This window comes from Ananas comosus, linkage group 1 (assembly GCF_001540865.1).
Source record: "Ananas comosus cultivar F153 linkage group 1, ASM154086v1, whole genome shotgun sequence".
NCBI lineage: Eukaryota > Viridiplantae > Streptophyta > Magnoliopsida > Poales > Bromeliaceae > Ananas > Ananas comosus.
The window spans coordinates 233,749-247,064 of NC_033621.1; the positions used below are offsets into that span (position 1 = coordinate 233,749).

A 13,316-nucleotide genomic window follows, 5' to 3' on the forward strand; every position below is an offset into this window, starting at 1 on the left:
TAACCTCGAGCGCGGCAGGACACATCAAATGAACGGGCCGATCCAATAGGGACTCGACGCGTGGACCTCGGTGATGACGTGGACGGTGGCTATGGAGCGTGTGACGTGGTATCAAAAATTATTTTCCAATATTCACGAAAATTTATTTTTATTATCGAACCAAAAAAGCCCTTGATTTTGGTCATTTCGGCCGAGGGAACGAAGCTCCTCTGATCCGATATCTAAATATGATCGGCGGTCCATATTTTCCATCTCGAGTCGCCTGGGAAATCGGGCCGTCGTGATCTTGTCGCATATAAAATCACCTACGGCTGTTCGGGTGTAGCGCTCACCGCCCCAAAATAGGACGGCATCGTCGCGTTGGAAAGAAAACCTTCGGGACATTTTTCTCCCCTCCCCCGAGAGCATATAAATTCTCCTCTCCATTTCCACACTGTAGATTTTTTGGGGAAGAAGAGGAGATGATGATGATGATGATGATGATGATGATGATGCGTTCGAGCTCTTCGAGAGGTCTCTAATGGCGATTCTTAGCTTCCGATCCGATCTCTCGTGATCTTGCTCGGTAGAGATAAGTAGAGCTTCGTCCCCAACGTTCCCATGGCCGCGCCCTTCTTCTCCACGCCGTTCCAGCCCTATGTTTACCAGGTTTATCCTCGATTTTTCTATCCTTACTGTCCCACTCTTTTTCGATACAGTTATGTAGAATCTAGGGCGTTTCACTAGTTCCACGCCGAGGATCTGAGGTGGAATAGGAGGGATCTGGGTGATATTTTGGGAATTAGTCGTAATTCTAGAAATTTATCTTTTTTGGCTTTGTTTAGATTAAGTCTTTAGATTGGAATGCGAACTAAATGCCGCTTTACTGCATCGATTATTATGATTTGGTGTTCTCTGTAGATTTACATATCATTGCTCTAGTGTATGAAGTAGTTGTACAATCAAGTTGAAAGATTGAATGTAGAAGGTTTCGATTGAAAGCATAATCTTGCTTTAACCAGTGCGAGTAGACTAATAATTCGCTGAAGACAGGTGCCTATGGCTTTTCCAGTTCAAGCTTAGTAACTTTCCTGCAGTTGCTTTGTGCATTATTTAGCTGATTCCAACTTTTCAGAGTAAAATGTTTGGTTGTTTAATTTTTTTGGCTATGTCATTCATTGTTAAATCTGATTGAAAAAAAACACCCTGTACTATGAATTGTCAACTCGTTTAGCAAATACAAAGACAGTATGCTTTGATATAGCATCAGCTTTCAAGATTCTCTGTAATTTGCAAAGCCATATATGGTTCTTTTGCTGAAAGTCTCGGTACAGAAAATTGTGTTCTAATACTGCGATGATCATTTCTAACCCCATAAAGTTGAAACTATTACTCGTGTATTGCAGAGTCCGCAAGATGCAGTGACAGCTTTTCAAATACTGGGCGGAGACTCACAAATTGTTCAAGTATTTTTCTGTGACCAATCTTCTCATCATCATTGTTTTTCTATGTATATGACTGAACTTCGGAAATGTGACTAATTGGTGTGTAAAAAACAGATAATGCTGAAATCACAAGAGAAGGTGACTGCCAAACCTGGTAAGTAAATGCACTGATCTGAGGATGAAGTACTGCCTTTTGTAGCCTGTTACTATATTTAATCGTCTTTTTCAATTTTATGTTCTCATTTTTTTTTCATCCAATAGTTTTCTGCAAGTTGTAATCAAGATCAAACCTATATATCATACATGATATTGCTTAATCGTGTTACCTTACACCCCTGAAATTGATGTACACGGTGGCTAATAAATTTTCGTGTTAAGCACAAATATAGTTTTGTACTTTTATTTGTATAGAATGAGTGTGATATTAGTATTGTTTGGAGCACAATACTGTTCACTTTTTTCTTTGTTGATCTTGCACTATCTTTTTACCGTAAAGTTTCTATTTTATGTTGTATAAAATACAAAATATATGGTTACTTTGTACAAGATATGAAATATAAGCTGCTGTTTCTATTAAGATATTCTTAACTCCAACATTGCTAGTTTACCTATTGAGATGTTCTTAATTCATTTAGGTACCTTGTGTTACATGTCTGGATCAATTCAAATGGACAACAATTACTTACCTGAAAATGAGGGGGGTGTCTGGCAGTGGCTTTTTGGAAAAAGTCTGACAAGCATTGTTTTTTTCAATCCTGGTCCTGAAGATGGATACGTTGGAATAGCAGCACCATCACCTGCAAGGATACTACCAGTTAGTAGATAACAAATGTTATTTGTGATTTAACATTAGAATATTTAGTCCCAGGCTCTCAGTTAACTTAATTTGCCAATGCTTTAACAGTAATTTCCTAAACTATACTTCAGAACCTATTTACATTCAAATAGCTATTTTTTGCAACTTTAAATTGGTACCAGTGCCTGAGAAGCTGGTCTATTTCAAAAATTTAATAGTGTCTCTTTTACTTGCAATTTCCTGTCAACTTATAACATTTAACATGGCTTTTGTTAGTTAGCATTTACAAAGTGATGATTTTTTTTATCTTTATAATCGTTTTTCTTGCAGATTGATCTAGCAAACCTCGGTGGAGAAATCCTTTGCCAGGTAGAGCAAATTACTTACCTTGGTTATTTTTTGTTCTTATTTTATACAAACCAGACAAACTCCCATAATTACTTGTATATTAGCCTGGCTTAGGACATTTATCTTCTTGTTTTCGATTATCCAAATGCTCCAATTTTTTCTCTTATTATGACATATATTAGTCGCATGCGTCTTTGATTTTTTTTTTTCAGTTACTATGCAATATCCTTAGTCATGTAATTTGTTTCACATAATACAGTTATGCCGTCAACTTGCTTTGTTGGCATTTTCTAAATCTTCCATCGAGGCATTGACTTGCTGGTGTAGGTTATCATGGAGATATCACCATCTTTTTAATCGTTTTAAGGAGGATTTGGAATATTTCATCTGGTAAATTAGTTCAGGGAGCTCCCTGAGTCAGAATAGTACAAGGGCTAGTTGATTGTGTCTTACTGTTGGTTCTACATTTTACCCTTTTTAGTTCATGCAAGAACCATGGCTGGTAGCTTTACAGTTGTTTGTTAGAGTCAGGAAATTCATTTCAATATATGTCGTCTTATTAGCAAAATATAGTTATTATAAAGGACTTAAAATGGTATTTGCAGCCGGATGCATTTCTTTGCTCTGTCAATGATGTTGCAGTCACCAATACTGTTGATCAGAGAGCCCGCAATATTGAGGTTGGTGCAGAGGTGAGGTTTCAATGACCCATTTTGCCTTTTGGCTCTTGGACTTCTGTTGAGCCTTCTATCTTTTGTCTCTTGTTCTTTTTCTTTTTCTTTTTCTTTTTTCCCTCTTTTTGTTCTTTCTACGGAGAGGGAAAGCTTTTACCTTTTTTTACAACTGTGTCACAGGTGATCCTTAAACAGAAGCTGAGAGGTCAGGGTCTTGCTTTCCTTGTTGGTGGTGGATCTGGTAACTTAATTATCTCTGTTGTTCAAGTTTTTCCGTTCTACTGCTTTACATGTGAAGAACCATGTAAATGTCTATGTTCTACATTTAAGGAGCTCGGATGAATTTTTACTGAAAAAGAAAGCCTTACATATCATCCATGAAATTGGCTTTAGCTTCTTTAAACCACCAACTTTATTCAGAAAATGAACAGAGAATCTGAGCATCTTTAGAATAACTGTTCGACTGAAGTACCCACGTGTTTTCCTACCTGAAAACTCCAAGAGTTTTCTATTACATGTGCAACATCTACTGAAAAATTAAATATTCATAATGTACTTATGTTTTATTATTAGTTTAAGCACCATATAATTGCTTTTACAGCAGCTGTGATAGCTTTTACTTGAGCAGAATTTTCTTTTTATGCTTCTTTTCTTGTAATTTAGCTTTGCTCCCACGTAAGCACCTGCTATTTTTTCAATGCTGACAATATTTGTTACTTTATTGTGACCAAAGTGACATTACCCATAAAGCAGGGTGTTATTACTTTTGATTTGGTATAGTTATGCTTCCTAGCTTTTTCATTTCATTTATTTTAACTATTCTTGGAACTGCTTTGCATCCTTTGGCTAGTTGTGCAGAAAATTCTTGGTGTCGGCGAGGTGGTAGTTGTTGATGTTGCTAGCATTGTTGCTATGACGACTGCCATTAATTTCCACTTGAAGAACTCCAATGCTGTGAGAAGAGCGGTCTTTGGGGTTAGTATATTTGTTTCCTCATCTTGATTTTCATTTATAATCCCTCTCAATTTGAAGTAATTATCAGTTTCACAGTTTGGGGTGAGTCCAAGTTTATCAATTTCTTTTTCAGTTGATAATGTGTCTCCGAAGCCCATATCTGTTATTCACTTATTTGGCATTGAGGAGTTACACTCTCTCATGCAGGGTGACAACCAATTAACGGCTACTCTAACAGGACCCGGCGTGGTTTTTATTCAGAGCTTACCATTTCAACGTCTGTCCCAGCGTATTGCAAGGTAAGTTCTTATCATATTAATCTCTCAAATTATGCCCTTTGCTTTTTTTTTTCCTCAAATTTTTTTTTTTTTTTTTTTTTTTTTTTTTTTTCACGGTTTAAATCGATTTTAGTTTTATCCAACTATGCAGAGCGGTGGCTGCCCCAAGCCTGAGGGATAATCCGAAGTTCTTCATTCAGATTGCAATCTTCTTCTTTCTTGCATATGTTATGATTGTGTCGTCTATAATATTAACTGATGTGTAGCTTCTCCCTTTAGCCATCCGTGCATTTCAATATTTGTTCGCCCATATGAAAAATTCTCATAGCAATTAATTGAATCCTTTCTCTTTGTAGATGTGGTTCTTTGGATAAATTAGTAAAGAAAGAAGAGAAATACAATTAGAAGACAATTTCAATCTCAAACAATTTTGTAATGACTCAGGTTGATTGAACTCCGGTCTCATTTTCTTTTTCCTTTTTTTTTGGCTTATTTATATTTTTTTTTTCCTAGGGCTTGCGCCAGTAAAGTGATGCGCGAACAACACTGTCATTTAACCTGTTTATGTACAATACATTGCCACTGTTTTTGGTCAGAAATTTAGTTTGATATGGACTTTTTCTTATTATTATTTTTTATTTTTTTTACTTCTCGTGATGATTGTATATGTTCTTGTCACAAAATGCATGAAAAATTTTTGTTGCGCAGCGGCAGCTGTTCACTGTTTTGGCGTGCCAAAGCTTTTTCGTTGTTGTTGTTGTTGTTGTTGTTGTTGTTGTTGTTGTTTTTTTTTTTTTTTTTTTTTTTTTTTTTTGAGAGAGAGAGAGAGAGATAGGTAGCACGCTACCCGTTTCGTTTATTTTATTAAGAAATAAACTTAGATGAAAATGTGAATCAGTTAGGATTCAAAGTTAGGATTCAAATTTGAATCTTAGGTACCAGCCAACGAGTCCTTTGTCATTTGCTTTTGCTTTAGAGACGGTCGGTCAAAGCTTTTTCGTTGTTAACAGCGAGAAAAGTATTCAAGGCCCACCGCTACTTTGTCTGCACGCAAGCACTGTTGCCGGGTAGATTTATTTCTGAAAAGCTGTAAAAGAATCATCTGTACAGGTAGGTCCTCGGGTAAAACTAATTAGATGCTTAGCCACTTCTAGTTGATTCATGCCTAACATATGAAGTCGAGCACCATCACTTCACACACACGATTGATTCAAACTACCAAATGGAAGAATTCCTTTCTTACCCTTGAAAAAAAAAAAAAAAAGATTTTTTTAAAGCTGGTGTCTGATAATAATTCTGGTCAACATCAATTAAATTTTTTTAAAAAATATATTGAGCTGAAAATATGAAGCAATTAAATTTAAATTTGTTGGGACCGACTAAAAGCCAAATGCTGTTACGAGAGAACTATTAATAGGTACCAACTAACACGTTGCGTTGTTTTTCACCTGCGAGATGATGCTATACAGATTGACCACAATTTTTCTACTGCTATCGTCTGTGGAGACTAGCAGTAGGCCAAAAGCCGAGATGCCGCCTGGGTGCCTCTTCCGAGGAATAGATCTTTTCCCTTGCTTAAGCACTTCTGCAGCAACAGCAGCAAACACCACGGAGGCTTGCTGCAGAGCAATCAACCAAGCACTGAGTGAGCAGGCCTTAACTGCCTGTGCTCATTACTGCTAGCTTCGACTGGCCTCTCTTTGGGACCCATTAATCCCCTCTCTACTCTACTCCACTTGAGCTGGCTTTGCCTGGTTGCTCTCTCTCCTCACCATCTCCGACAGCTTGTCAAGGTCAGATATGTCAATATAGTTTACAGTTACATTACTGTATTTGTCAGAAAAAATGTATTTCTCAGATTAGATGAAATAATCAGGAAATTTTAGAATCTAAGCATGAGATAGTGAAGATGTCATTTCTCTAGAGAAATATTAACACCGATGATGTCGACGGGGACTATTCCGTGGTGACCGATCGATGGAATATTAGATAGAGCAGTTCCAAGATGTACTGCATGCAGAGGAAACTATTTGGTGGAAGAGCTAGTTTTCCACCTGTGTTCAGTATGATGAAGCTTCTTTAATTGGTTTAGTTATCAATTATCAATATGGCCTAATGATAGAGAAGATAACTAACATGTCCTTTGGTATTCCAAAATAATATATATTAGGTAGAAGATCTGTGATCATGTTGCTGCTTTCACATGTGCTACAAATACATGTATTGCGTTAGTCAAAAAATTACCTTCCCTTTATATATAATATTTAAGGAGTTTGCTAAGTAGCAGGTAGAGTCGCTTACCTAGAAAGGCTTAGTTCAAGGATCCACACTTGTATAAAAGCCGAGACACCTCTCTCTATTCTCTACACCCAAACCAATTCATACAACAAACTACCATCACTTGGATCGCCGTCGAATTAATGGCGTCTCGGACCCTCCAAAACGTCCTCTTTGTAGCCCTCACTACCACCATTCTATGTGGAGGTGCATTGGCCCAATCGAGCTCGAACTCATGCACGTCGGCCCTCGTAAGTTTGTCGCCATGCCTGAACTACATTGCGGGCAACGAGTCGGCTCCATCGAGCTCGTGCTGCTCGCAGCTGGCCAACGTGGTGCAGTCGGAGCCGCAGTGCTTGTGCGTGGCCGTAAACGGAGGGGCCTCGTCGGCCTCTTCGCTCGGGATCAATGTGAACCAGACTCAGGCCTTGGCTCTTCCTGGTGCGTGCAAGGTGCAAACACCTCCCATCAGCCAATGCCAAGGTAAGTATACTTTAAGCAGCAGTAGCACATATTTGGTCATATTTTTGTCTTTTTTGTGCAAATCTAAATCAGTGTGAATACTTTGTTACGATTTTTTTGGTAATATAGGTGGCTCAACTTCATCATCGACGCCTAATTCTTCGAAGACCCCTTCAGTATCAGGTGCTAGTCCAGGTATTGGGGTTCAAATTACCTAACAGGGCTTTAAGAATAGATTGGTTCCAACTTCAAGCATATGTTTAATGTGTTGAACTAATAATGAGCAGTAAACACCACAAATTTTACTTCTTACTGAATTTAAGGTACAAAACACTAATTATCTGCAGAATCTGGTACTTCAAAATACAATGATATGTAAAGTTTAGTTTTTTTTTGAGAAAAGGTAGCGAGCTACATGCTTCATTCATTAAGCATAATGAACTAGACATACAGGGTGGAAGCAGCTAGGGCCTCCGGTGATAGAAAGAAAACAAGACCGAAAAAACAGTAGAAAGACGAAAGCAGAAAGGAAAAGAAAAGTTTACTCTGTAAATTGTAAAGTTTACTCTGTAAAGTTTACTCTGTAAATTGTAAGACAGCAATATTCTACAGAATTTCTTTGCAGTGTTGTAGTATTTGAACCTCGAATGAGATACAGATTATAATATTAAATATTTGATTCAAATTTGTAGCTCATAAGTTCTCTCCCAGATTGTTATCTTTGTTTCTGAGATCTGCTGTTACATTGGTGCAGGTGGGAGTTCAAAAACTGTTCCTACAGCTGCCACATCTGATGCAAACTCAGTTAAGATCCCTTTCACTTCCATCCTCAGTTTCCTATTAATCGCGGTCTACTCCTTGGCATCTCTCCCCGCCCTCTAGATCTACAGCATTGATGTATCTGTTTAAGAGCATTGTATTATTTCTTTTGTTTTTTCCCTCTGTTTTTTTTCATTAATATTTGTTTCCTTTGTATGGCGCGCGTGTGCAATGTAATATCTGAAATAAATGTTATGGCGCACTCATTTTCTGCAGCATTTGTTTGGCATCTCAAAGAGCAGTAAAAATAAAATAAAATAAAAAAATTGTGGTTTCAGTTGTATAAAATTGTACGCCGGAGAAATAGATAGAACAATAAACATAATGGATTTTAGATCGAAATAAAACTTGGTTCAAGGATGTACGAAGAGAAACAGCCTAACAGATTTAGTTTGCTGCTGGTGGATCGTTCGGAGGGTCAGAAATGACTTTATCATTAGAAAAATCGAGCCGAACCCGGGAATGGCAATCCGCAATTTCAATCAGTTGGTGAAAGAGTGAGATTCACTGCTCTCAACCAAAGTGTTTTTTTTTTTTTTTTAAAGGAGCCTAGTTGCCCCACTCTTGTAGTCTAGTTTATTTTTTCAATAAATGAAGCGGATAGTGTGCTACCTTTATCTCAAAAAAAAAGAAAAAAAGAAAAAAAGAAACTTTATTTTCTTTTTGGAAAAACAAAAGAAAAGAAAAGTTGACACATCTTAACAATCTTGCACCAAGTTATATTTAGGCCCGGTTCATACTGGTGCAAGCAATGAACTATACCTAAACCCATATTTCCTGTTCACGTAGGCCCACAAGGCCACAAATTAGACTATTCATTTCTGGGCTTTTTTTGCATTTGGACCCCTGACAAATTTTTATTTTAAAAATAGCCCTGTCAAAATTTAATTTACAAAAATGGCCCTGGGCCTGCCATGCAGGCGCCACGCGGGCAGGGCTGGGCCCGTGTGTTAAGTTGAACACGGAGAACCATTCACCGTGTTCAAACACGGTGAATGGTTCACCGTGTTTAGTACGTATTTTTTCTCACGCATTTTTTGTATATTGAAAAATGGAATAAGGAGTAGAGATGTCAATAGGTATGGATATCCGAAATATTATCTGAATTCAAATCCGAATAAATTATATATATATACATAATTTATTTTTATTTATTTATACAATATATAAAATATTTAATAATTTTTATTTCTTAGATCTTCATCCAACCCAGCGGGTTTTAAAAATCTATACCGTTGGATGAAGATCTAAGGAATAAAAATTATTAAATATTTTATATATTGTATAAATAAACAAAAATAAATTACGTATATATATATAATTTATTCGGATTTGGATTCGGATAATATTTCGGGTATCCATACCTATTGACATCCCTACTCCTTATTCCACTTTTCAATATACAAAAAATACGTAAGAAACACGGTGAACCATTCACCGTGTTTAGACACGGTGAATGATTCACCGTGTTCAACTTAATACCCTGACTCCAGTCCTGCCCACGTGGCGCTAACGTGGCGCCTGCGTGGCAGAGACAGGGCCATTTTTGCAATTTTAATTTTGATAGGGCTATTTTTAAAATAAAAATTGCTCAGGGGGCTATTTGCAAAAAAAGCCCTTCATTTCTGGTTCACAGAGGCTAAAATTGGGCTAGGTTCACGCTGTGAAACTTCATATGTATCCTAAACGTATAGAGCCTACTAAGAGCCCAATTACCCAATTCTCGGGTACAATTGGGCCTAATTTCATTATGGCCCATAACATATTCTCACTAGCGATCAAGCCCAATCACCAAAACATGTAGGGCCCACTAAGAAGATCAATGCGCGAAACAGAGAGGGGACGACGACGAGAGCCCTTCCCTCCGCCGTCGCCGGAGAAGGAGCCGGCGCCACTACCTCCTCCTCCTCCTCCGCCGCTGCCGCCGCCGCCGCATCTTCCTCCTCCTCAGCCTCCTCCTACGACACTTTCTCGGGCGACACATCCACTTCTCCTTCGCGTAGCGGCGATTGTCCCCATGGATTCGCCATCTCCATCTCCACCTCCACCTCTCTCTCTCAATCCTACGATCGTCGTCTCCATCATCGTCACTGTAGTTAAAATTCTAGGACACATCTCCTTTATGGCATCCAATCAAATCCCCCTCCTCCCCTTTTACTCCTTTCCAAAACCTACACCGCCCACAATGAGTACACATACACCGCACCTCCTCCCCCTCCCCCCTCCCACCCCTAATCCGCCCTTATAAACCCTAACGTCTCCTCTCTCCCAGACCCTAACCCCTACTCTATCTCTCCCCCCACAATGCTCCCCTCCCTCTGCCCCGGCGCCGCCTCCCGTGATATCAGGATTTCTCCCGCCCGGAAGCGGTGCCGGCGATCGGCGCCGTCGGTAGCCGGCGGCGAGGGCTGCGCCGGAGACCGGTGTGAGTTCCCGGATCCGGCGAAGGTCTCCGAACTCTGGTGGGGGTTTCCGGCCGACGCGCAGCAGCGGCGGGCGATCTTTCGAATAGAACCGCTGGAGGATTTGTCGGAGGTCTCCGTGGGCAATGCGGTGGCGGAGATCGGGAATTTTTCGCAGCGTTGCTTCTTGTGCAAAAAGATGATCAATAACGATGCTTACATGTTTGGGTATATGCACTCTTAAACTTTTCTCTGTTTATGCTTTTTGATTTTGGCTTTCCTTTTTATAATGCATGAATAATTGCTTGATGGTAGTGTTCTAACCTTGTTTAGTATGAAGTTTAATGTTTGAAATAAAGAGTTTGTTGCTAGCGTGATTTAATTAGCCGATGATTATGTAATTTGAGTATCACAAGGACCACTTCAATCATAGTTGGTGTGTAGACAGTAGTATGCGTGATTAGTGATTACTTCAAAGTTAAGAACTGATATTAGAATATGATTAGTGAATCTGTTAATTTGACATTTCTGGATTAAAAGTTCAGCAACTAGATAGCTCTGATAATTTTAACCGGAGATCTCTGCGCGAAGTTAATCCTGTAAGTAAAACAAGGAATTTATTTATCTGCAAGAGAGGGAATTGATAATCATATCTCAGATTGTCCTTCTCTTGGAATATACTTTGTGTTTGAAGGGCGTGTTCTTAATATATGTTCTGTTGTAAATGTGTGAATCATATTTACCGTGCATTTCATTTTATCGTAAAGATGCTGCTATTTCCTGAACTAAGCTGTTATTTCCTGATTGCCTACGCCATAAATACTGGACAAGTTATGTTGTTTTAGTCATTATTTAGAGAAAAAAAATGTATTCAATATGTTCGTATAATGTGAATCGACAAGATTGATTGTGATTCTCACCTTAATCAAATACTTTTGGCCTTTTCGAAGGAAATGGTTATCTATAAGCACAAAAAGTACAAGTTCCGAATACGTATGCAATTCTCCTTGAAATTAGCCTCTGCATAATATGATTGCTGTACCATCATCCAAACTCAACCTGTTCTGCAAATAAGAACAAGAGTGATACTTTTTAGTACTTCAATATATTCACTTCAAGACAGATTTGTTGATATCTCGGCGAACAAATACGTATACAGATACAAGCAGCTATTTGAGTTGGGGTGCCTAATGCTGGATGAATTCTTGTACGGGCAAATTAACTATTGACCTCTTGTATGCTTTTGTTGTTGAAAAGCAGATTTCTTTTCTGCATTTGTTTCTCAGGTGGATCTATTAAATATATTATCTCTGCATACTTTTTTCGATCGGCCTAGTTAGCGACGTACTAAAGACACTACTCATTCTTTTGCAAGATCGTTTCGTGCTTTCTGCTCCCCTGAATGCCGGCGGCATCAAATGGACTTCGAGGGTGTTGATTTGATTGAAGATACTGGAGAGACAGTCGGCAAGATGAGAAACTGATGCCAAACAGGCCAAGCTGCTTAATGTAAGAAGCATGTCTAGAGCTCTATATGGAAGTGGGTCAACATTTTTTATTTCATGTTGGCCAGCAAATTTATCTCGCCAAAGATGGTTGTTATCATATGGGTGGCTTTTACTTGCTAACTAGCAGCCAGGTGTAGTCTCAAATAAGAAGTCTCGTACAGTCAGGATCATAGATTGTGTCTCGTCTTTTTAATGAACAGATACAACAAGTTCATGTGTAGTCTCTTATTAATTACAGTCAGGATCATAGATTGTGTCGTCTCTTTTGTGAACAGATACAAGTTCTTTTACAGGAAATTGGTATAGAATATTCTGTTTTAATTGGTATCTTTTGCTTAGTTTACCTGTTATGAAATATCATAATTTTATAAAGTGAAATGTTTGATTTTTTTCAAGGATCGTCAGCGCATCGGATCTATCTGCACATTGACATAATGCCAGCGCTTTATACCGGTTCCTCAGCATAAAATTCTCTGTAGTACATAGCATCCGCTGATCAACATAGATGATGATCAGTTTAATGACGATGATCATCATTAGAGGTAGATTTGGGTGTTACTGGGGAGACATAAAAGTGTGTATTGAGAGTCACGTATCTAGCTAGATGGAGCAGCTTATTAAGAGGATTGATTTGTTCACATGTTGTCTTGCTGGTGCATTTTATGTTTTTAGGCTGATATTGGATTCCAGCATGCGCATCTGGTCCTGCTGCTGCGACAGTAAAAAACAGAGCATTACTCCTCGTAAGAAAGCGTAAATGTGAACTAGAGTAGACACTATTTTCGCAAATAAGAAAGCGCGATCGAGCTAAGCTCGCTGTTGTAAGATGCTGCTGTAAGTTTCTGGATCTCTAATAACAAGAGTGAAAGCGTAAATGTGCATTGGAGAGCGTAGTTGAAGGAATAATGCTTCTACTAGTATAATAATTATATATTTTTGCAACAGCTGAACACGGGCCGCAAGTGGGTCCTACGGACCATTCTGTGGGAATTTTGCTACGGGCTCTTCTTCTTTTGAGAATTGAGACTAGCCGTGTGTTGGAGTTTTGCCCTGTTATTTTTGGTATCCGTCGGTAGCTGCAGAGATACATGAACGGAACTCTCTCTTCATCACATCGTATTGGTAGCTGCAGAGATACACGTACGGCACTGTCTCTTCATCACATCGCCTCGACACCTGCTCTATATATAAAACTAAAAAGTCGAGAAAAAAAGTTGAAAATGCTTTAGTTATATGGCTGGTGTGATGTTTTAATTCAATAAAATTAATTTTTAGATTCATATGTGCTGTCATAACCAACGAAAAAATATTTTTTTTTAAAATAAAAAGATAATTTATTTGTTATTAATGATATAGTATAAGTATTATACGTTA

General features: G+C 38.4%; 3 protein-coding genes across 4 annotated transcripts; all 3 read left to right on the top strand.

The window, feature by feature from the left end:
- On the top strand, positions 254-5,073 carry LOC109716225. Its single transcript, XM_020241559.1, has 10 exons — positions 254-648; positions 1,386-1,445; positions 1,539-1,578; positions 2,060-2,238; positions 2,551-2,589; positions 3,174-3,260; positions 3,423-3,483; positions 4,093-4,217; positions 4,404-4,495; positions 4,626-5,073. Exons 1-10 carry the CDS (start codon positions 601-603, stop codon positions 4,738-4,740), a joined length of 846 nt encoding a protein of 281 aa, XP_020097148.1. The 5' UTR covers positions 254-600; the 3' UTR covers positions 4,741-5,073.
- LOC109716241 (non-specific lipid-transfer protein-like protein At5g64080) lies at positions 5,436-8,250 on the top strand. 2 transcript variants are annotated; one of them, XM_020241580.1, is made up of 4 exons: positions 5,436-5,584; positions 5,944-7,234; positions 7,343-7,408; positions 7,968-8,250. In XM_020241580.1, exons 2-4 carry the CDS (start codon positions 6,895-6,897, stop codon positions 8,093-8,095), a joined length of 534 nt encoding a protein of 177 aa, XP_020097169.1. In that variant the 5' UTR covers positions 5,436-5,584; positions 5,944-6,894; the 3' UTR covers positions 8,096-8,250. The 2 variants fall into 2 exon arrangements, with proteins under 2 accessions (XP_020097169.1, XP_020097161.1); XM_020241572.1 differs by lacking the exon at positions 5,436-5,584 and having other exon boundaries at positions 5,839-7,234.
- Positions 9,677-12,263, top strand: LOC109709096. Its single transcript, XM_020231168.1, has 2 exons — positions 9,677-10,662; positions 11,810-12,263. The coding sequence occupies exons 1-2, from the start codon at positions 10,337-10,339 to the stop codon at positions 11,916-11,918; spliced, it is 435 nt and encodes a 144-aa protein (XP_020086757.1). The 5' UTR covers positions 9,677-10,336; the 3' UTR covers positions 11,919-12,263.